Source organism: Glandiceps talaboti, chromosome 3, assembly GCF_964340395.1.
Source record: "Glandiceps talaboti chromosome 3, keGlaTala1.1, whole genome shotgun sequence".
Taxonomy (NCBI): Eukaryota; Metazoa; Hemichordata; class Enteropneusta; family Spengelidae; genus Glandiceps; species Glandiceps talaboti.
The window spans coordinates 29,516,455-29,542,879 of NC_135551.1; the positions used below are offsets into that span (position 1 = coordinate 29,516,455).

Below are 26,425 nucleotides of genomic sequence, written 5' to 3' on the forward strand. Positions count from 1 at the left end.
TGAGAACATAATGTAAAGTGAATTTATGAACTTATGATTTGAAAAGTTATGATTTGAAAAGTTAGATATTAAAATGAAATAAAAAAGTTACAATAAATTCTATTTCAGGATAATGTTTACCTGAGTTTAGCACTGATATGTTTTATTCTTATTTACTCCATGGAGTTGGTAGATTACGTATAGTGGGACAAAAATTAAGGAAATATTTGTCTGTCTGTATGTATATTTATCTGTGTATGTATGTATGTATGTATGTATGTATGTATGTATGTATGTATGCATGTATGTATGCATGCATGTATGTATGTATGTATGTATGTATGTATGTATGTATGTATGTATGTATGTATGTATGTATGTATGTATGTATGCATGTATGTATATATGTATGTATGTATGTATGTATGTATGTATGTATGTATGTATGTATGTATGTATGTATGTATGTATGTATGTATGTATGTATGTGTCTGTCTACCTGTCTGTCTGTCTGTATACATCTATAAAATACTTGAAAGATAATAATACCAGTATCATTCAATGTTGTATTCAGACATTGCTACTGAATCTATGCTGTATGGAATGCCTCCATTTTGAAAAAAGAAATGTGTTGATACCCTGTCCCTACCCCTATCTATATATCTCATAGCCAGTAGAACTATGAGATGAGTTTAGTTTCTGTTTCCGTCCGTTCGTCTGTTCGTTCGTTCATTCGTTCGTTCATTCATTCATTCATTCATTCATTCATTCATTCATTCATTCATTCATTCATTCATTCATTCATTCATTCATTCATTCATTCATTCATTGATATTGAACATGCTGTCCAAAACATAGAAATTTGTATGGCTAATGTTGAAGGCCTGTAACAACTACTATAGCACTAAATTAGATAAACGACAGGTTTTCACTACATGCCTGCCAGAAAATAACTGTTATATGAACTCCACATAACTAAACATATGTCTACCTACAGTCATGTAATCTTACATTCTTTCAGAAAGCAACATTGAGAACATTTTCTGGGCATGTGAAGTTTACACTGCGTATGGACAATAGACAAGAAAGAGTAGTACCTTATTTATATTGTTCGTCCATGTACTGTTCTCATATTTGGAGTATATATATGAAAAAATGTTTCAATGACATTCGTGTTGCGTACAACAATGCATTTAGAATTTTGCTTGACTTTAAAGAGGCATGTGAGTATCTTTAACACGTTTGTACATAGTTATATCATGACATTCAAGATCAAACAGCACCCTCTACGCTCAAAATTTTATGTTAGACTCAAAGAGTGTAAAACTTTTTAAATTACAGCATCTTTATCTGATTTGTTGATCTTTAACAGTAAATTTTGGAAAAGATTTTTGATGCATTGTTTTTAACTATGTACGGTAAATTATTAGTCTTTTTGTGGGTTTTTTTGTGCAATTTTTAGTGTATGAGCTGGTTCTTGAAATAAATTTTTATTATTATAATTATTATATCTTTATATCTTATATTTTACAAGATGCTTTCAAACTTTGGCAGTCTAACATGATGAAAATCCTAATTTCAATAATCAATACATTTCTCACTAAACATTCACTTGGAATGTAATAAAGAACATGTATAGCCCTATTGGGCAGCACTGTCTTCAGATCAGGCAGTTTTCTATTCCCTTCATGTCAGGCAAACAAAAACCACCTGATCTTCATGTGCAAATACCCATATTTAGACAGTACTGTAAAGTTTTTCTTTATTGAATGAAGGAAAATATTGGTGATAAACTTCCAGTTTTGAGCAATGTGAGTTACTGAGATGCTTTGTGTTGATTGTATGTATCATAATAGTAGGATTCTTGTGAGTTGCAAATAAGCACTGTAATCATTTTGCATTTTTTTGTGCAAAAGCGAAATCTTTAAAAATAAAAATATGAAATATAATTTTTATTATTTTATGTTCACAGCCTATTTTATAGCCTAAAAGATTCAGGCATCACTTCTTTTTATACATAGACCCTCCACCCAATCACGATTTCAACCTTTTACTCAATCTGATTAAAATCCGATGTAGATGTCGGCTAATCGTTCACTTCGTTATTTTGCCTGAATTGACCTTTGTGGTACATGTTTACATTTTTATCCTGATCGCCTCCTCTACATCTGAACTGGTGCCCATGCCCATGCCGTTCTGCTAAATGAGCTACACAGCCAATCAGGTTGCATCTTACTGAAGACAGTTTATAGTGTACACAACACAATGCAATTGGGTAGTGAGTTGTTACATAAGCAAATCAACGACTGGGCCATTCAGACTACCTACTGTATTAAAAATTTTAATTTTGAATTTGTTTCCCTTCATCCACAACATTCTCCTGGCAAAATGCATATCACATGAAAAAAAAAATATTTCAGAAAAATTAGCATGAAAAAACCATAATGTACACTAGTTGTAACTGGAGCATTAATTTTTGGATCATGCAATCAACAATATTAAAAATTGTAAAAATACCAATAATTAGATATTGTATATGTTAATTTGAGGTCAGTTGTATACATAAAATAGTATAGTAAAAGGTTGAAATCGTGATTATGTTGGGGTGCTGATTTTAGGGTATGGACTTAAAAAATAACTTGAATGGATTTATTTTACTGTATTATGTTTACAGATACACAAATATGTTTACCACAGGTGATTCACTGCTATTCAGAAAGTACGATATTACAAGTAAGTTATTGTACCTAACACAGGTGATTCACTACTATTCAGAATGTACGATATTACAAGTAAGTTATTGTACCTAACACAGGTGATTCACTACTATTCAGAATGTACGATATTACAAGTAAGTTATTGTACCTAACACAGGTGATTCACTACTATTCAGAATGTACGATATTACAAGTAAGTTATTGTACCTAACACAGGTGATTCACTACTATTCAGAATGTACGATATTACAAGTAAGTTATTGTACCTAACACAGGTGATTCACTACTACTCAGGGTGTGTATGATATTACAAGTAAGTTATTGTACCTAACACAGGTGATTCACTACTACTCAGGGTGTGTATGATATTACCAGCAAGTTATTGTACCTAACACAAGTGATTCGCTACTATTCAGAATGTACGATATTACAAGTAAGTTATTGTACCTAACACAGGTGATTCACTACTATTCAGAATGTACGATATTACAAGTAAGTTATTGTACCTAAAACAGGTGATTCACTACTACTCAGGGTGTGTATGATATTACCAGCAAGTTATTGTACCTAACACAAGTGATTCACTACTATTCAGAATGTACGATATTACAAGTAAGTTATTGTACCTAACACAGGTGATTCACTGCTATTCAGAATGTACGATGTTACAAGTATAAAGTTATTACATTTAATAAATTTCAAAAAAAAATGTTCAGTTGCAGCTAGTATCGCATTAATGTAATGACATAGACATGTTACTCTTGTCATGTGATTGTATACAATGGAAATATTACTGACTTTTCTCTTTAGTGATTGCTTTGTCTTGTGGAAATAAAATTAATGTAACGATACCAGCTAATGCAAAATTTGCCGCTAAAATACCGGGTCCTTGATAACTGAACTCCTGAATAATTCCCCCTATGGCGGGAGTAATCATTCGTGCAACCGACATGACAGATTGGCTTAGCCCTATAACAGCCCCTATCTCAGTAGATCTACCACGTCTAATACTCAAGTCAGAACATGTCACCCTTGAGAGGGCGTTTGCAAATGACAGTGGGGCTTGTAGAAACATAATAACCCATATATTAGGTGCAAAAGTCAACGCTAATATAACAAGAAACTGTAATATACTGGCATGAAGTAAAACTTTTCCCTCATGCTGATAAAATTCAATTACTCGTCCGACAAGCATTCCACTTAAAACTCCTGCTGCACTTCCAAATGATATAATATAGCCGTTCATTTTAGGACTTGTTCCATACTCATGTTCCAACATCAGAGTAAAATTACTCCTATATATAAGCACTGCAAAGCCTACCAGGAATCTAATGATAAAGAGATCTAACTGACCAATCAGAATGTGTCGAAAGGTTTTAAAAAATGTAAATGGATTCAGATTCAGATCTTCCAGGATGAATCTGCCTTCGGATTCAGTTCTCTTTATATTGCCTGTTTGTAGTGGTGTTATAAAATACCAGGTGATACCTGCAAGAGAAAACATAAATCTGAAACATAGTTTAAAAATTATTGACAAAGGTGTAAAATATTTTATGCAATATAACGGTTGAAATAAGTGAACAAAATCCAATTTTTTAAAAGCTATCATCAGACAGATATGTGATTCAAGATATCTTTGATCTTTGTACAAACCATGACTACTATAAATATGATGAACGCTACTACAGAAAATTCATAGAAATCTGCTTGTAATTTACAGAACTTTAATAAAGCAACCTGTTTCAAGTTTTACAGACCTCTGCCAGAAATCTGACAGTACATGTAAATAGAGCTCACATAGAATCTCATTGAGTAACAGAGGAGAGTCTTCAACTGTCTTCAAAAACAATGATGTCTATAGAAATATGTGTATGGTAACTATGGTAACTATTAAACAGAAATCAAATATGATAAAAATTATTACCATATCTGAATATGCCACATTCTGGTAACTAGGAAAGATAAAAGATTTCATGGTTTGGCCACTAGGAGTGCTGTTCACAAGCCATTTGTTGGCAGGAAGTGAGAGCCAGATTATATTTTGTAGCACAAAGACAGCAGACACTAAGTTACACATTCTTTATGTTGTTCCCATAATACTATTTTATTAGGGACTACATGTCTAACCACTATTGCAATGCCCTTACTTTCACACACATTTCATTCACTGCTTCATATAAATATAGCAATGCCATACACCCAGTGGCCATGACAACAATTTATTTCTCACTTTGCCAAATCTGGTGTGCCCTCTTGTAGTGCTTACCTGAGAAATAGCTGGAATTTCAGTAACTGGAATATGGTTTAAAAAACTGAGATACAAATCTTTCAAGAAATTCTCTAGAAATCTTACCATAGCATATAAGGAACATTGCAGCAGCCAGTAAGCAAACTATCATGAATCCATCTTCAATTTCTGCAATATGGCCACCAAGTGTTGGTCCAATAATGAAACCCAAACCAGATATAGCATTGAATTTACCATATACAGCAGGAAGTTCATCTTTTGGGGTAATGTCTGCCATATAAGCTTTACCCAATGACATCGTGTGTTTGAAAACACCTAGAAACAGCAACAAAATACAAAATGATATTGTGTGTTTGAAAACACCTAGAAACAAAAACAAAATACCCAATGATATTGTCTGTTTAATTTGTTGAGCTTGTGTACTTGAAATTCTGCCATAGAGGGCACTATTCACATTAGTAATACCACCCACAACCAGTCAAACATATAGCAACAAAGACATACAAAATATCAACATATTTAGACAACAATGGTAAAAGAAACTTACCTACTACAAGTCTTGAAATAATTAATATAGATATTGTACTTGAAAACCCAAGTATAGCATAACCAATTGCTGAACAAGAAAAACACCAGAGAAGTGACCATCTTCTACCAACAACATCACTCCATTTACCCTAAGAAAAGATACCATATCCTTTGATTAATATATGGTATTTAGAATTACTGGTAACCAATAACATGAATATCTTAGGAATGGTGGCCCTAGTAGTTTGAAGAGTGATAACCTCAATTGGTTGTCGTAGCGACAACAATTGGGGTATTTGTATGTCACTAACATGTACCAGTAACAGTATACCCATGAAATTTTGAGTGAGTTCTGTCATGTACATGTATTGTGTTGCCATAACAACAGATCTTTGATAATGATCTGAAGGTGTTAAACACATGATTGCTAATGATTTATAAAGAAAGATTATTGTCATCCATCCACATGGGGGAAATTCAAACTAACATAAGGAGTACTGATTTCAGTTACTATTGTCATCTATCCACATGCGGGAAATTCAAACTAACATAAGGAGTACTGATTTCAGTTACTATTGTCATCTATCCACATGCGGGAAATTCAAACTAACATAAGGAGTACTGATTTCAGTTCCTATTGTCATCTATCCACATGCGGGAAATTCAAACTAACATAAGGAGTACTGATTTCAGTTACTATTGTCATCTATCCACATGCGGGAAATTCAAACTAACATAAGGAGTACTGATTTCAGTTACTATTGTCATCTATCCACATGCGGGAAATTCAAACTAACATAAGGAGTACTGATTTCAGTTACTATTGTCATCTATCCACATGCAGGAAATTCAAACTAACATAAGGAGTACTGATTTCAGTTACTATTGTCATCTATCCACATGCGGGAAATTCAAACTAACATAAGGAGTACTGATTTCAACTCCTGTCTTCCAATCTTGCAACCAGGGCTGATATTTCATTCACTACATCGTGCCTGGACGGAGCTGTAAAAGAGACTGTGGTTTATGATGATGCTGTTTTCATCCTCATTTGCATTTTAAAAAAAGACATAAATGGCTCTCGTATTTCGTATATACTGTGTCTAAATACATAGTGATAGCAACTGAATAGAAAACATCAATGAGTGACTTCCCAAGTGTTAAACTGTGTGCTCCTTAGAAGTATTTCACCAGCATTAGTTGGAGGTCCAAACAGAAGTATCATCTTCTGAAGAAAGAAGCTTTTGATCTGTAGAAGTTGAAGCTAAAATGCTAGAGGGACTTGTTGACGCTAAAATGCTAGAGGGACTGTGCTCTAGTGTTTGGCTTTATGGTGATAGCTTTAATAATTGATATGGTTTGACTTTGCCAATGACTGCTGTGGTTTGAAGTGTGATATAAAACCCAAGTATTACTATAATCTTTCGATGTTTTTACGTTACCCAGTAATATTTGCACTTGGATAAATAAACTAAACTTACATGTAACATTTTAATCATGCTGCTTATCTCAACTACCTGTTTACTAAGTTCTTTATGGTACTGTGTACAGTGACTTGATGTCTGTATGTAAACAGTTTAATTCTAATAAATAGATAGATTAACATATATATGAATGCACTGCCCAACCCACGGTCATATGTCATCTCAATGGAATGCCAAGTCTAAAATTGACTTTGGCTAGACGTTTGGGCGTTCCACCCTTAATTAATCAACCTTCGGTCACTTTCAATTGGACGAAAGTCCGAAGGTCTAGCAGTAATACTACTTATATGGAGACAATCCACACAGATTACATACTATGTACCTTGTACATAATAAACTAATTGATAGAATATTGAATGTACTTACAACTATTGGTCCTGAAAATAACTGAATCCCACCATAAAGAGAACCTAAAAGGAAACAACAGAAAGCGCCATTAACAATGAATCTTTGCAAGGAAGACTGTTCATGGATTTTTATGACTGAAAATTCACATTCTACATTATTTTGTATAATTCATAGATAGAAGTCTGTAAATACCTAGCCAGGCTAAATTTCCACCAAATTTATGCTACATGCTATGGAAATCTAATCCATATTTTATTTAATTTCTATCAACTATTAGTATTACTAGCGTTCCACAAACAGTGTCTGTTGAATGCTCCAAATCAATGTAAGAACACAGGACTGTCTGATATTATCTAAACCAGTATGAGCATAATACAAGACGATATTTCCATTATCAACCATTATCTTCCAATGTATACCATTATCTACCATTATCTACAATTATCTAACATTATCTACCAAACCTACCAACTAAACCCACAACTGTAGATGATGCCCCTAGTTCCTTTGTGTGTCTTGGTACCAATGGAATAATCATGGCAATGCCAAGGAAATCCTGTAAGGTAAAACATTATATCCAGTTACTGTGCAGAGTTCACCCAATGGAATAATCATGGCAATACCAAGGAAATCCTGTAAGGTAAAACATTATATCCAGTTACTGTGCAGAGTTCACCCAATGGAAAAATCATGGCAATACCAAGGAAATCCTGTAAGGTAAAACATTATATCCAGTTACTGTGCGGAGTTCTACCAAGGAAATCCTGTAAGATAACACATTATATCCAGTTACTGTGCAGAGTTCACCCAATGGAATAATCATGGCAATACCAAGGAAATCCTGCAGCATAAATCATAAGAATCTGAGGTTGACTGCCTACTTGTAATCAATATGAGGGTTACTCACTGTGGGTAATCACAGGGGTACTTGCACTTGTGCTTGCAGTGTTTTCTGCTCCACTTTCACATCTGTACACTCATGAAAGTATGCTTGCAGAAAACACTCAAGCACTCATGAAATATCCTGAGTACTAGTGCATCATGGGATTTTCTTATTATTAGTTGTGTTTATACTGATAGAAATGGCGATGTATGGCTTTCATCTTACTTTGATGGCATGTCACTGTATGAAATAAAATTACATAAATCTGGCACAAGGACTCATTAAATAAAGAAATGGGGCATGGGTATTTTTACATAATGTTAGCCTTATCAATTTCTGTCATTTAACTCTTTGGGAACATATTGGAAAGTTTCTAAACTCCCATAGGAACACAAGATATATGACTCAGCAGGTCCCTATGGATACTAAAATATCTCTATTTGTTGACTGGACCCCCTATGTATCTTTACATTTTCTCAATCAGATTATTCAAAGAACAATTGTTTGGTTTTACATTGCTGTACATGGACACTAAATTAATCGAGTAACACAAATTATGCAAATTAGATTATATTAATTAATTTTGATTTCTTTTTGAACTTGAATGGCATAAATTTACACAGTTTATCTTGATTTGATCTCGTTTGAACCATTACACTTTATGAATAGAATATGAGGTTGATTGGAACATCAGCAAACAAGCAAATCATGGGTGTGTGCATTTTCACTGATTTCATTGCGTCTAACCAACCCACCAACCAACCAACCAACCAACTGCTTGGGATAGGAAAACAAGTGGCTACTTGAAGTGAACTTGTTTGGCAACGTGGATGCAAGTTCAAATTCATTCAATATTCAACATCAAACTGTTCTGTATATGTTACTCACCAGAAACCCCACAACGTACAAAATGTACGTTATTCTTGTTCTATGATCATTGGTAACAGTAGCTGACTTCATGATGATTGCACTTGGATTTAAATTTTCATTTACAAAAATATACTACTACGCTTCCGGGTTTGCGCACGCTTCCAAACGTTGAGGGCGATCTACCCTCGTGCCACAAAGGACGCGACGCGACTGGAGACATCTTGTTTGTTTCGCCAACTGAAATTTCACAACCGAGGCGTAGTCAATATCTGACCAATATTCCCTCTTTACCGATAGCATTACAACGTAAAGTCTTCTATACACCATGACAGACATGAAGGACAAAGAGAGCTACGTTTACCAGGCCAAGCTGGCAGAACAGGCCGAAAGATACGACGACATGGTCAAATTCATGCGGGAGGTAGTTGCTAAGGATGGGGACCTGACAGACGAAGAACGAAATCTTCTCTCCGTCGCTTACAAAAATGTCACGGGTGCACGCCGAGCTTCCTGGAGAATACTCAACTCAATCGCAACGAAGAAGGAAAGTTCAGGCGAAGGAACGCTAAAGACCTTGAGAGAATACCGCGACAAGGTTGAGAAGGAACTAGAGCAAATATGTAGAGACGTGTTGAAGTTACTGGACGAACATTTAATACCACAGGCGGCACGAAGTGAATCTAAAGTGTTCTACTACAAAATGAAAGGTGATTATTATCGTTACATGGCCGAGTATGTTGACGGCGATGATAGGAAAGGCATCGCTCAAAATAGTTTGCTGGCCTATCAGTCAGCGAGTGATGAGGCAAATACCTTGGAAATGAAGTCAACGGATCCGATACGCCTGGGGTTGGCGCTCAATTATTCCGTCTTTTATTACGAAATTTTGAATTCACCAGCTCGGGCGATAAACGTCGCGAAGGCAGCCTTTGACGATGCCATTGCCGAACTTGACGGCGTTGAGGAAGATGTATACAAGGATGCTACGCTGATTATGCAATTATTACGGGATAACCTGACCTTATGGGCCACAGAAAGCCAGGAAGAACAAGAATGCGACGCTAGCGGTAATGTGGACGATGTTGAAGATGCTTAAAAAGGACATGCAAAATGAACTTTTTGTAGTATGTCTTGTTACTTGTTAAGAATAGATTTTACTTGGACTAACGTTGAAATATAATAATTACATAAGGCTGTAATTGAGGTACAAGACTAACCCAATTTGATTATGATGTTTATGTTATCAATTTTTTTTCAAATGACAAGTGATATTTCATTTGGTGACCTTGATTCTAACATTATGCATATTAAAATTGTTCTATAATACTATGTAGTGCTATAGGCTGGTGATTGACGTTTGGTAATTCCAATAGGATCAAATATTGTAACTTTAGAATACTGTACCTTTATTTTTTAGTCTTCAATTTAGTGCGTGGTTGTAGTTGTCAATAATTTTACGTACATGTAGTTAAAAATTAATTATTTTCTAGTTAGTCGTGAATGTGTAGTATCATTTGTTTATTAATTGTGCATACCTTTCAACATTTTATTTAATACTTTATGTGGTGCAAGTTCTTGTCATATTCTCCAGCCAGGCTCTGAATTAAAACTCTCATATCAATAGTACATATCAACATTACAAACTTACAATTCAGCTGTTATCAACGTTTTTTGACTGCAGTCAGGTACTGAACAAGGACTCTGTTATCATAGGCACATAAACAACATTGTAGACCCTGGCTTTACTATTAACAAGGACTGTCGACACAAGTTAACAACGCTACTTGTTGCAATCAAAAGTCAGACTCTGACCTTGTTACTATGAGTATGTGTATTATTGACTGTGATACACCCTGAACCAACATTGCACATCCAAACTCTGTCACAGTCTGGCATGTTATCGTAATTACAAGACCACTCTTAATCGTATCCACGCCTTTCATACGGACTGTATTGTCGCAAAGTATATTGACACTACAATACTGCATCACAACCAGTACCAGTCAGAACTATGGACTCTTGTCATTGTATGACCATTAACCACAGTTACACCTTGAATCAGTACTGTACTGGGACCAGTATGTCAACAGCAAAGTACATTGCAACCAGGACCAGTTATCGCAAGTACTTGTACATGGTTGTTATCACTCGGTATACTACATGTAACAAGGTGACATTCAACTGATCACCCAACAGAACACCAATTACAATCACAACTGTGGATCTGTTTCATCACTTTCTCTTCACAATTCAATGACAACTTGTCAATGTCTTACTGGTAATGTACACAGAGACTGGTCCACTGAATTTGTAATGTTGATATGTAAAAGCTTTTGTGAGAGATTTGTAAGACCAACACAGCATCCAACAATATCTCGGCTATAACGATATTTGCAGAGTTGATTCGCTACCTTTCTTTCCAAACCTCATTTCTTTTAAAAATCAGGGAAAGCAAAAATATCTGTAATGTTCAGATAGGAAAAACAGCAAATTTAAATATTTGACAGCTCAAAACCTCATACTGGTTTTTTGTTGTACAAATGTACAGAGAAGTCCTTTATTAGGGTTTGGTTGGAGCAGTATACCACATTCATATTCATACCCTCACCATCCTTTATCATATAGTTTGAAATTAGAATTATTTTAAGTACTTTTAGTAGAAGTAGAGTGATTTGATTTGAATACATGACATGAGGGGGTTTAAGATTAGAGTGAGAACACATCATTTTCTGAAATACTCTATTTGTTATATATTGATATCCATTCCTTATGGTTGTATTTGTATTTTCAAATGTTGACATTTGGCTGTATGTGACTTGAATCGTAGCCACACCAAATCTGACCAAATTTAATCAATAGACAACTTTTAATAGCAGATGAAAATATTGATACTTGAGAAAAGAAAATAGCTTTCAGTTATTTTGAAACCAGACCAATATGAATTGGTGTTATACTTTACTATTCTCTGTTGAAATGGGCCAACTTTTTTATCATAATTGGCTACTTGTTTGTGTTGCATAGACGTACCAATAAACAGATACACATTTCAAATGTTATGAAATTTACACAATCCATGTGGTGGCGTCTGTTATTGAGTGGTATGGAGAAGATGAGTTTCTTGGTAAAAGTTTAAGGGTTAAATGATCCAAAAACAAAATAGTAGTGTCAAGGATGGTGTATTTGGCCCAATGGCCTCCACCCACCCACCTGATATTTATTTGGTTATACCACCAAGATTATGCACATGTATCTGTCATGCTAATATATGTCCCAAAGCTCCTCTTTTCAATCACTTATGGGAAAAATCGTACTAAATGTATTGTAGCCATAAGTTTTGGGAATACTGCATTAATAATAATAATGTTGGGTTCTTATATAGCGCTTTCCCATGCCATGCTCAAAGCACTTTACAATTATTACCCCTGGCTCGGATCAGAATGGCACATTACCCTGGCTGTGTATACATACATGTATATACCGGTATATATATACGAATTGTACCTATCTAGTTTCCTTTTTGCAACTCAACCCAGACAAGGCGACAAGTAATGTTAGGGTTAGGGATTTTAGAGTATGGGTTATGGTTGGTAAATGATGACAACAGGCTTTATCTGATGCTAAATTGTTCTATTTAAAGCTACATGTAGGCTTAGATACTGCCCTTCAAATGTTCCCCATTACTTTGTTCACCATTGCCATTTCACAAAGGTGACCCTTTTCTCTCTGCAAATTGTGTGTATTATTACTCATACCACTGTCTCAGATTATTATGACCTTCAAGGTGACAGGTCAGTCATTTGGTCAAAAAAGTTAGATATCTTTGAAGTGTCTCAACATTACTACGTACTGGCATGGAGGTAGGAAGGGCCATGTTTCTACCCCCATGGTACTAGTGCAGTCAATAGTGTACTAGCATTGAGGGAGGAAGGACTGTGTTTCTACCCCCATGGTACTAGTGAAGTCAATAGTGTACTAGCATGGAGGTAGGAAGGACTGTGTTTCTACCCCCATGGTATTAGTGAAGTCAATAGGGTACTAGCATTGAGGGAGGAAGGACTGTTTCTACCCCGATGGTACTAGTGAAGACAATAGTGTACTAGCATGGAGGGAGGAAGGACTGTGTTTCTACCCCCATGGTACTAGTGAAGTCAATAGTGTACTAGCATTGAGGGAGGAAGGACTGTTTCTACCCCCATGGTACTAGTGAAGACAATAGTGTACTAGCATGGAGGGAGGAAGGACTGTGTTTCTACCCCCATGGTACTAGTGAAATCAACAGTGTACTAGCATGGAGGGAGGAAGGACTGTGTTTCTACCCCCATGGTACTAGTGAAGTCAATAGTGTACTAGCATTGAGGGAGGAAGGACTGTTTCTACCCCCATGGTACTAGTGAAGACAATAGTGTACTAGCATGGAGGGAGGAAGGACTGTGTTTCTACCCCCATGGTACTAGTGAAGTCAATAGTGTACTAGCATTGAGGGAGGAAGGACTGTTTCTACCCCCATGGTACTAGTGAAGACAATAGTGTACTAGCATGGAGGGAGGAAGGACTGTGTTTCTACCCCCATGGTACTAGTGAAGTCAATAGTGTACTAGCATTGAGGGAGGAAGGACTGTGTTTCTACCCCCATGGTACTAGTGAAGACAATAGGGTACTAGCATGGAGGTAGGAAGCACTGTGTTTCTATCCCCATGGTACTAGTGAAGTCAATAGTGTACTAGCATGGAGGGAGGAAGGACTGTGTTTCTACCCCCATGGTACTAGTGAAGTCAGTAGTGTACTAGCATGGAGGTAGGAAGGACTGTGTTTCTACCCCCATGGTACTAGTGAAGTCAGTAGTGTACTAGCATGGAGGTAGGAAGGACTGTGTTTCTACCCCCATGGTACTAGTGAAGTCAATAGGGTACTAGCATTGAGGGAGGAAGCACTGTGTTTCTACCCCCATGGTACTAGGGAAGTCAACAGTGTACTAGCATGGAGGGAGGAAGGACTGTGTTTCTATCCCCATGGTACTAGTGAAGTTAATAGGGTACTAGCATGGAGGTAGGAAGCACTGTGTTTCTACCCCCATGGTACTAGTGAAGTCAATAGGGTACTAGCATGGAGGGAGGAAGGACTGTGTTTCTATCCCCATGGTACTAGTGAAGTCAATAGGGTACTAGCATGGAGGTAGGAAGGACTGTGTTAAGTCAATAGTGTACTAGCATTGAGGGAGGAAGCACTGTGTTTCTACCCCCACGGTACTAGTGAAGTCAATAGTGTACTAGCATGGAGGTAGGAAGGACTGTGTTTCTACCCCCATGGTACTAGTGAAGTCAATAGGGTACTAGCATTGAGGGAGGAAGCACTGTGTTTCTACCCCCATGGTACTAGTGAAGTCAATAGGGTACTAGCATGGAGGGAGGAAGCACTGTGTTTCTACCCCCATGGTACTAGGGAAGTCAACAGTGTACTAGCATGGAGGGAGGAAGGACTGTGTTTCTACCCCCATGGTACTAGGGAAGTCAACAGTGTACTAGCATGGAGGGAGGAAGGACTGTGTTTCTACCCCCATGATACTAGTGAAGACAATAGTGTACTAGCATGGAGGTAGGAAGAACCATGTTTCTACCCCCATGGTACTAGTGCAGTCAATAGTGTACTAGCATTGAGGGAGGAAGGACTGTGTTTCAACCCCCATGGTACTAGTGAAGACAATGGGGTACTAGCATTGAGGGAGGAAGGACTGTGTTTCAACCCCCATGGTACTAGTGAAGACAATAGGGTACTAGCATTGAGGGAGGAAGCACTGTGTTTCTATCCCCATGGTACTAGTGAAGTCAACAGTGTACTAGCATGGAGGGAGGAAGGACTGTGTTTCAACCCCCATGGTACTAGTGAAGACAATGGGGTACTAGCATTGAGGGAGGAAGGACTGTGTTTCAACCCCCATGGTACTAGTGAAGACAATAGGGTACTAGCATTGAGGGAGGAAGCACTGTGTTTCTATCCCCATGGTACTAGTGAAGTCCGATAGCATACTTGATATAGGTCAGAAAAGTATTTCAGTCTTCAGAGCAAATGAGGGTGAATATCTTGGTTTTAAACCAGCCCCTGGGTTTGGCCTCAACTTTCTACATTGCAGATTTGTGATCCACTTCACTATCTGAGTGAGGCAGAATCAGGGATCCATAACGTACATTTATGCATAGACACATGCTAGCCTATAGGTTTGGCCATAAGTAAAAGTTAAAACAATACTTGATACATAATAACAGGTAATAAACAATTTTTTTTTAACATTGTATGATTGTTATGTAATTGACAAGCCACATTATCATAGATAATGGAATCAGTGTGTTGAATCTTATGAAACCTAGGATTAATTCTTGATAAATGTTAGATATTACAGAATGAAACAACAAAGGATTGATATTCATTTCACATTGAGCATGAGATATTAAGATTGTTTAATTTGAAACTGAAAACAAAACCAAGAAACTTGAAAATCCTGAACTATATCATCTTTATGTTGGAGATTGATCAGGGAAAGCACTTTTGTTTGGATAATAAATGATAACACTCTGTTGTTGTTGTTGTTGTTGTTGTTGTTGTTGTTGTTGTTGTTGTTGTTGTTGTTGTTCAGAAGTCTGTTAAACCCATCCCAATCACCATGTTTATATTCATTTACTTTAACTATCTTTGTGAGAAGTGAAAGTGGTTCCATTTTCACACTTACAATGTACAATGGTAGCAAACCTTGATCTAAAATGAGTTTGGAGTAACTGAAGATAGTTACAGTATAACATACAGCTAGTTTAATCTATAACATGACCCTGGTATACCATATTAGTATATTTCAACAAGGTTGTGATAGTTAATATATATTCTAAATGTGGCTGAATAGGTATGATAGAACAACAGAGAGAAAGGTGGTGCACATTTTGTACAAGTTATGGTTTTAAGACATTAATAAAAAAATTTTTAAAAAAGTGTTGATTGACAAAATGGAAATCTGCTCATTTGGAGCATGCATACCATGTACCAGTATATTCACACTATAATGGTCTAGTGTTATCCTTCATTGAATCTCAAGAGCTGCCTTGGAGTTCAAGATGAATTAATACCACATTGACATCCAGACTACACTGGTAATATCCTAAGAACCTCCATACAAAATTATTCTGATGTATTTTTTGGCATCTTAAAAAAACGGTGATTCATTTGGGAGTGGTCAGATTCAGTAGTTTACAAGGCCAAACCACAGTGGCCAAATATATTTGTTCAGGGTTGATAAACTAAATTTCCTGTGCACTGAAGGAATGTACATTATCATAAACATAAACATTCAGTGAATGGAATACCTGGCATACCATGACTCCCTGTCATGTAAAACATTAGCCTTGAATCCATGCTGTCCTTATACTTACATAGACCAGAGATTTTTAGCACTAGAATTTTACCATATTTGTTAATAAAGTATTGAATTGAATTGAATTGAAATTTATTTCATCAGATAACAAAAACAAAACAAGAAATAAATAAATAAATAATACATTACACTTTCAAAAAAAAATTGGACAAAAGGAAATATACATGTGTTATCTAATGGGGACCATGAAAATAGTTCAGCAGAACTAGTCGTGTCCATGGCCCGTACATTCAATTTTAGATTAATTCAAATTCATAAATGGACGCAACGAAGAAAATTAAGTCAAAAATAAACACAGCACGCATTCACGCACACTCATACACACACACGCACGCACATACATACATTATACGCATACACACATACGAGAAGAAATAAAGCAAAAACCAGAAATGTTGTAAAAACGCCAAAGAGTATAAATTAAGGTTGGTGTGTAGAATTTAAAATATAATTTCTTAGTTCATTTTTGAACTGTTGCCTGGACATGTTAATTTTAGGTGACTTGGTAAAGAGTTCCAGTGCTTTGTCGCTGCATATTTGAAATTGTGTTGGGTGATGGTCAATTTTATCGATGGTGGACGAAAGTTACCACTGGAGGCTGAACGGTTTTGATATGTATGAATGGGACGGTCAAAATACTTTTCTATGTTGTGGGGATAACGATTATTTCTAAGATCATACACGAAAATACAGGAGGAAAATTTACTAAGTTGAAATATATTTAGAACATTAAGTTGGTTGAAAAGGGGTTCAGAGTGTGCGTTGAAATCAGTGAATGTTATCAAGCGGACAAATTTCTTTTGTAGTCGGAATATTGGGTCGAGAAGAGTTTGGTAAGTATTGCCCCAAATCTCTAAACAATATGTAAAGTGTGGTAAAATAAATGAATTATATATCATGATAAGGGTCGATCTGGGAACAAAGTGACGTAAACGTGAAGTGCAAGCATACTTTTAGGACTGGTCAGTCTTCCTGACCTGTGGGTGGGGGCACTGGATTTTTCCAATCAAGCTGACAAAAAGTCTCTGACCCACCCACCCTCTCATTCAAAACAGGATGAAACCCATACCTCAACACTAAAGGATGATATGACATCCACCCCCCCCCACCCCCCCACCCCATCAGATTTTTGCACACCTGGTAAATCATCGTGACTCAGAGAGTAGACTGACCACATCTCACATAATATAAAATATGTTACATCATCATCAATAGCAACTAGTCTTTGGTAATATAACCTAAGCTTTTGTATGTATATCCAATCCTCATCCATATATATATATATATATATATATATACGACCACTTTAAACTAATCCTAGTATACATCTTTATAAATGTTGATACCTATACCTTTGATGACATCACTGATATACATGATGCTGTTGATGGCATGATTTTAGTACAATGTATATTGAAATATGTTCTTCATATATATCCTACCTTGGACATCAGGTTTGTCAGTTTGCTTATATCAGATCATAATGTGTACTTTGACAGTGGGTAGACTAGAACATGTAATCCAAAATAAACGTATAAAGTTTTGTCTATTAATAATTATTGCCCCTTTATAAGCTAAACCTTTCATTTGTGTAATTATTATTATTATGTTGTCACTCTTTTTCTGTTAAATTGTGAAAACAGTAGTGAAAAAATAATTTACAATTTTATTAACTCTCTTTAGTCTTGGAAAGTGATTGGAGGTGAGGTTGGGGTACTGGGTTTAGACATGGAGTTCCTGTTATGAACATTGTACTACTCTCACTGCATGATATTACTGGAGTCCAGGGGTATAATGGTGTATTTGTAACAATCAGATCTGCTATATGAATATATTAACAGAGAATGGCTTTGTTTTCATTATAGTTTGTCTGAAAGGGTGACTTAATGTGTAATATTGTGTAACATCCACATTGGCATGTACATTATGCCAGTCACTTTTATGTGGCTGGGGAGGGGGGTATTTGTGTGGAAGGTGGTGGAAACATTAATCATTGCAACCAAGATCAAAGTTGTGTGGGAAGTACAGTGCACATCATTATAATTGTGATGTTAATTTGTCATCTACACACACACACACACACACACACACACACACACACACACACACACACACACACACACACTCACACACACATATACACACACACTCACACTTGCACACACACACACACACATATTGACTCTGCCACTTTATAAGTGTCATTGAATAACAGTCACATATGTCACACTTGTGTTCCTACTGTTAATATGTATCATTACGTCAATGATGGACTACTGTAGTTCAATCTGCCAAAATTAAAACTAAACAAACTATACCCTTTGAACTCACTTGTGATGACCCAGCAAATTCTATTGAAAATGCACGCATATCCATGGATACTTCATGTACTACAGACATAACAATCAGATCATGCAAGGAGAAAGACGAATTCCCATCAGACAATGCGAAAGATAGGATAAAGAACTGGACTCGTCAATTACAAAATTTACAAGCACTTAATTTAACATTGAACACATATTAGTTTAATGTGATGTAGACAACCAGGGTATAAAATCCACATTATTTTCTGTTCAAAGACAATAACTTGGTTTGTGCATGGAATACTGTTTCATATGCTTGTTTATGATTTCACAGCAGTGAGTGCAAAGCTATAATGAGACTAAATAACAGAGGTGGTGTATGAGGTTAAAATTACCTAACCATAATTATAGTTTTTCTGTGTCTGAAATTTTGTCATGCATGACTAAAATGTCAATCACACCAACCTGACATGAAAATCAGTATTTCTTATTTTTAAAAAGGAAAAAAAAATATCAGTCATTGCCACATTGGGTATGTCGGGATGACCCTTAAAAATAGAATATTACAATTATCCACCTGTTTTGAAAGGTGCTTTTTTATTTTTGCCTAATTCATTTCAAACAAGTCATGTGAATGTATTTTCACTTACAAATCTTTTATAATATCAAATGTGTAGATTAAGATTGAATAAAATTAGTTGTTTGTTTCATCAAGTCTGGAGTCCAGAGTGTTAGTGTTACTGAGCAATGATTGCAAAGATGAGTGGTTTGAAAGATAAACTTTGGAAGATGAAGATTAGTTAAATAATAGCACATGTCAGCGAGGGCAATATCACAATTTAGTGTCTGCACAAGTGTTGGCACTCTTTACCAACATTTTGATGATGTCCAAGCCGAAAGTTTAGTGTTAAGTGGAAGAAAAATCTGAAATAAGATTCAAGGTCAAACTAGTCTCCTCAACTCCTCTCACTGGTATGTAAGGGTGATCCTATTTTTTTCTGTTTCTCAATACTTGACCAACACAAATTTTCTGCTCTGACATCAAAATACAAAAAAATTATTTTATTTTCGCCCTCTCTGGCAAGAATAAGAAAGTGTCTGGACTGTCGACATCATCTACAATCATATTAGCATACATGCCTGATCCAGGGCCAGGAGTTGTTGATTGAAAGAATAATTGAATTTAAATTCTGAACACGTTCAGATCAGACGCGAACCATATTCAGAATGTTCTGGATGTTGAGATTTAGAATATACAACTTGGAAAGTTTACCCATGCACAATTCCCTGGACATTAAAGTCTCTCAATTGTTGCTCACACAGAAAACTGTAAACTAGCAAAGTAAAATTTCTTTGTCACATTTGACCATATTGCTGTAAAATTGTTATATATTACATGTAATATAGAAATTATAGCTCCCAAAAGCTTACACACCCCTTTGAAAATATGGAATCACCCAACAAAAGGGGAATCCCCTTGGAAAAACCCAGCCTCACTTTGCTGAAAATAATAAAACTGGCGGTTGTTTTGAATCTTGGAATACTGTACAAAGTGTACATGCACTAGCTCGTTTGGCGAAAAAAAATCACCAAAAACTGAAGGTAAGAGATTTTCCTAAAGTATAATTTTGCATGTTTACCACTCAGAAATACTTCACAATATTACCATTGACAAATACAAAATGTAAGGTATGTCATATATTGTTAAACAGAATGACCAATGTATGTGCATCCAAGTGAACATTCTCAACACACGCACAGTGTGTTGAAATAAATTTGTTATAATTTTATTGAGTTAATAATCAGTTTTCGGAATCAATTACAGGAGAATTGTTTCTGTATATTGAATAGCCTAGAATCCATGTGGATTGGATTGGAAAGATGAATGTGAAAAATCCAATCTGCATCATGGATTCCAGGCTATTGACCAAATTTTTAGGTAATATGGGAATAGAGTATGTGTTTCTATCAACTTTCATTGGCTGCTGCCTGACCATGGATTTGAACTTCAGATTACATGTATATTACCTATGTGTACTAATTGTGGCATGAATGTTGTATATAGGTCTTACAAACTTAAGCTCTTAAAGCGTTACTAGAACATACAGTTTCTTATTGGTTCCATACATACCGTATATTACTGGTTGTATCAATGAGAACCACTGAAAGGTAATTTGAAAAGGGCTGTATTGCTGGCCACACTGGTAGGCCAGTGCATTTGGCATTAACAGCAGTAACAATAACATGTCCATTTCTTAAACTTTTCCTATTTTCCCTAGGAAGCCAAATATCTGTTGCTGCAAATATTGTGTTCTCTTTTGAAGTGAAATCTGTATATGTAATGAGTTAAAATTTGCCTCAAACTTAATTTGCATATGAAGCCTTGTTTAGAACATCTTATATTCTGTTATTTGAGGATAAATGAACATCTAAGTATAAGTCTAATAATTAGACATTGTACATGTTAATCAGTGGTCAATATTATCCATAAGTAGTACAGAAATAGGTTGAAATCATGTTTGCTGTTGAGGATGCTGATATTTGGGCATGGACCAAAACAATTACAGTGTGTAATTTGATTTGATTTATTTTGTATACAGGAACAAAAACTCATTTATCCACAAATGATGCAATACCGTTCATGATGTACGATATTATGAGTGAGTTAATACCTAATTTGAAAAACGTTACGGTTGCAGCTTGAAAACAAATCAAGCCTTTACATTTTAATCAGATTGATACCATGTTAATGCACTTTACAGCTACCTTTAATTTGTACATACTTCAGAAATTATATATGATAAATATATAGCTCTTTCTATCAACATTACCCTGTGTGGGGAGTGGTTTGATGTATTTATAAACATATTACCCACCGAACACATTAATGCATTGTATATTTTAACAGATTAATGGCAAATTAATATTGCATGTTTGGCTTTCTAGTCCAAAATGAAGAGAAACAAACACACAGACACAATTTTTACATTGACAATGGGTTCACACTAATATAAGAAACATAGTGCCTTTACCTAAATCTCTCGTCCTGTTGTATACATGTACATGTATATATAATCAGACACAATTTAATGTTTCTGTTCCAACATGTAAACACATGCCAACAAACCCTGACACAAAGACAGAGTTTGAAAAGCATTGCTCCTTTTGACAAAGGAATATGAACAATTCTTTGCTTTGTCATACTCGTCTATGGAATGCCTTGCCATCACAGATCAGTGCTGCTTCTTCATTCAACAGTTTTAAAAGCAGTTTGAAAATGTACCTTTTTAGGTCGTTTTATCATTTTAAAGATTTAGTCATTTGATAGATTTTACCTTTTTGCATGTCTCTTTCTACTAGTATTTTTCTAATATCTGGACATTTTCAACAGTTTTTTTTGAAATAGTGTATTTTTGTTGTCTTTTATGTTTGTTTGTTTGTTTGTTTTATACAGTGCATTTATAACAACCACAGACACAATTTATGTTAATCTTTCTGTTCCAATATTTTATTCCATCTCAAGGTTACATACAGACAGTGTTACTATTCCAACACACTGCTTACGGCTCATTGCTACTGTTCCCATTTTCTACAAAACATTTACAAAACTTTCCTCTTCACAAAAACTCAAAATAAAAGTTTTGATCAGAAGTTGGTGATTAAATGAGAAGATTCAGAAAATGAAAATATTCTTTTCGAAAAAAATTATCTCGACATCTACTCATACATGTATGGTGATAGCAAAAGAAACAAATAGTGAAATATTTAAATGTGTCCGTGTCGTACACTAAAAAATTACAACATTGTTTGCAGACATTACACTACAAGTACTGTACAAGAAAATTTGATTTTAACAGAGACACCTTGTAGAATATTGAACATTAAATGTGCACATTGGAGTCCATGTAAGAAAAATGACTACAAATACCAAGAAGTGTTGCTACACTTCCAAAATTTTGAGTTGTCAGAGTACCCTGCATCCCTACTATCTCAGTACTCACTTTGGAATGTTCCTATTGTTTGTGAAAGAAAGCTGGACCATTCCATTTAAATTTAGGAAAAGATGTGTCTGGAAAAATCATGTGTGATGAAACACAGTGCTGGAGGTTTGAATTATTGTATATAAAATGGAATATTTACACATGCAATCGTTTGAAATTGAGAGATCAAAGGCAAAAGCACCAACCCCAGGGAACTATTTTATTTTAGACCATTGAAAAGACACCACAAATAATGCATAACAAAAATATGACGTCATGATATCTATGTTCATAAAACATGGTATACAAAAATAAACAACTGTGTAACTTGTAAAACATAAACAAGAATTAAAATGGCTGATATGTTTACACTACTGGTTGGTTGCTAGGGCAACAAAATCAGATTGCTAGCTAGTAAACATTATGATGCTAGAATGAGAGATGGTGAAGCAGATATAAAGGTCAATCTGATAGGTCAGAAAACTAGCTACTATGAAGCACATATATAGGTCAATCTGATTGGTCAGAAAACTAGCTTCTACTCTGTGAAGCAGATATAAAGGTTAATCTGATTGGTCAGAAAACTAGCTTCTACTCTGAAGCAGATATAAAGGTCAATCTGATTGGTCAGGAAACTAGCTTCTACTCTGAAGCAGATATAAAGGTTAATCTGATTTGTCAGGAAACTAGCTTCTACGCTGTGAAGCAGATATAAAAGTTAATCTGATTGGTCAGAAAACATTTACTGTCTTTGCTGACTGATTTCATCCACCAAGTACATCAAAAAAAGTTCTCTGTACGCAATCTTTCTGTGGTGAACAATATCAGTAAAACTGCAGTAATACACAATTATGAACAATTTACAACATCAAAAAGAAAGTAACAGAGAGAAATGAGGCTAAAGATATCTATCGTCACATACACTCCATACTTGTTAGCAGACATGTCTTGTTAACAAATTTTCAGCCGAATTTCAAAACACAAATTTACTGTGTTTGCATTATTATCACACATAGCAATTGTAATTGAACTTGATCAAACTTGAAAGCTGAATCAAATCAAGGCAGTTTATATACTTTATATTAATGTTTTCATTCCCATGACAAATGGCAAGTTCTTATTTTCACATCACATTTCCATTAGTTGCACAATACTGAATCATGTAGATTTAGCTTCCTTTACAACCTATTGGCCTTCATATCAACCCTTCAAAAACAAAGTTTGTCGCATACAACTTGCATAACCCCAATATCCAAACCACATCTGGACAGAAACTTAAACAAAGGAAGACTTCTTATACCCAGGTTATTGGATTGTTAATAGTGAGAACGATATTATAACAAGGATGGCAAAAGCATTGACAGCCTGCAATAGGTTAGAAAAGATATGGAAGTCAAGATTACCTGAACATCACAAATGAAGATTTTTCAGAGCAGTAGATGACTCAGTCAGAATTTATAGTGCAGAAACATGGACAATCCCCAAAGGTATGCAGGAATGATTGGATGTATGCTAAGACACGACCACTATGCAAAGCACTCAACATTTCATTGTCACAACGTATACAAATAAAGGGAAACACCAAAGTTGTCAAGAGACGATCAGCCAGAGGCATGTCAAATTTGCCAGTGATTGTTACAGAAGCAAAGAAGGAGTCAGGGATGTGGTTACTTGGCAACCAAAGCATGGAAGGAGAAAGCCAGGAAGACTAAAGCTCGACACTATTTCAACTATTGCTGAACTTGAAAAAGTGACGCAGGATAGACATTAATGGAGAAGTATTGTGAATTACTTCTATGGGACCCGTCCTCCGGATGACTAGATAGATAGATAGACAACCTGAATGCATGGCCAACAGTCATTCCAACTAATCTTTGCAAATATTACATTCTTTGCACAGGAGAGAAGAGTGACAAATACCCAGATGAGCCCATCGATCATATGTGCATAATTATGGCATTATTTGCATATTTTCGGTTGATATAAATAAATAAATGACAATGAAAGGTTGAAAACACTGCAATTGATGTCATAATCTTGTCAGCTTCATCATATTTTACTCTTTAGTAATAATTCTGATCATCAATTTACTGTCAGAGAGGAATCTTTCAGAACAAAGTTTGGGTTGTGCAATGTGCCAACAGAGCCAACATGTCATCCTTCCAATACAGCTGAATTCAAAGCTCCTTGACTATCAACAGACACCAATCAGAAAATAGTGGTGTGTCTCAAAATAATTTACTCAAATATCTTTTCTTTTTGATGAGAATTTCTAAAGCACTTGGTCCCTTTTTCTCTGACAAAATATCCCTCCAAACACACCTACCTCTACCTTTTAAGCAACAATAGTCCAGTCTGTATGTTTTTTTGGTTTTTTTACAGACTATTCCATTTTCAGTAAGTGGCAACCATTCATCATTTCCCTAAAAGATACTAAAAACACAGTTGTAGTACCGGTAAATGAACAAAATTTTCATGCCACGCTTTCTAACCTCAGTTTTCTGTATTTTCTGCTCCAAGGGACCAACATTTGACAACAACTGATTCAGTATTTACATGTTTGTGGTGAAATGTGAAAAGATTTCATAGACAAATCATAATGAATAAATTTAAATATAAATTTATAGTCTTGTCTTCAAACCTTCACATCTCCAGTTCATGCCAAAATTTCATACTTTTATCACTTTGTGGCACATTTCAACCCAATTTTTGTGTGAAATCACAGCATTACATGTAACTCACATTTTGTAAAAAATTAAAAATTTGTGTCAATATTTTCCTGCCAAAATTAATTGAACTAAAATGTTTGTTCATTTTGTTAATTTTTGGCACAAATCCAACTTAATTTTGGAGTGGAATCATAGAAAATGTATTTAATTTTTAATTGATTCTAAAATTGAGATAAAAGTGATAACATTTACAGACATTTTAATGAAATTGAAAAGTTCATATTTCTCAGATGGCCGGTTATGAAGCAGGGTAATTGCCTGGATGCCAATATTCTACTTCACCAACCTCCTTTACATGATACAATAAATAAAAACCAAGAAACACTATACAAGATTTAATACTCTGTACAAATAAATATATTAGATGATAATGACAGAACTGACAATGAAGTGTTTAAGTTGTTGGCCATACATGTTGTAAACATATAACTTTATAATTAAACTGAAAACTCTTTTTTTCGTCAGAATCATCTTCACTCCACAATTAGTACAATAAAATGACAATAAAATGAAGTACACAACTAGACTGAAATACAAAATATTCAATTTGTAGTCACCTTTCCACAAAAATAATCATGTATCTTACATAAATTAAATTATCTAAATGTTCTGTTTCACATCCTCCATGTTTTGTGGTACATCAGAGTGATGATTTGTCAACATGGTCAATCTCTCTAAGTTTCACAATTTTGACAAGACATCAAATTTTGTCCAAGAATAGTGATATCCCTTCTGATCTAGGTCTCTGCTAATCACTTTCATACAAGTACACAACCTGTCAGTTTTCTAACATCTGATTGTCTTCTGTAATACAACTATAACCATTCTGTTCTTATTTTGGAAGATTTTGTCTATATTCCTCATTGTGTACAGGATTCGTAATGTTCTTTTCTAGACCTACCACTCACATTCTGTTTTTGAATTTTTTTACTCTTCCAACAT

At 35.3% G+C, this 26,425-nt stretch overlaps 1 protein-coding gene and 1 pseudogene across 1 annotated transcript; one reads left to right on the plus strand and one right to left on the minus strand.

Moving 5' to 3' along the window:
• Positions 1 to 3,486: 3,486 nt before the first annotated feature.
• Positions 3,487 to 9,105, minus strand: LOC144433444 (major facilitator superfamily domain-containing protein 9-like). The gene is made up of 6 exons (XM_078121762.1): positions 9,076 to 9,105; positions 7,773 to 7,860; positions 7,323 to 7,366; positions 5,492 to 5,621; positions 5,050 to 5,259; positions 3,487 to 4,184 (listed from the first exon to the last, which is right to left on the minus strand). Exons 2-6 carry the CDS (start codon positions 7,840 to 7,842, stop codon positions 3,487 to 3,489), a joined length of 1,152 nt encoding a protein of 383 aa, XP_077977888.1. The 5' UTR covers positions 7,843 to 7,860; positions 9,076 to 9,105.
• Positions 9,106 to 9,258: 153 nt separating this feature from the next.
• Positions 9,259 to 12,116, plus strand: LOC144453896 (14-3-3 protein epsilon pseudogene; annotated as a pseudogene).
• Positions 12,117 to 26,425: the final 14,309 nt, after the last annotated feature.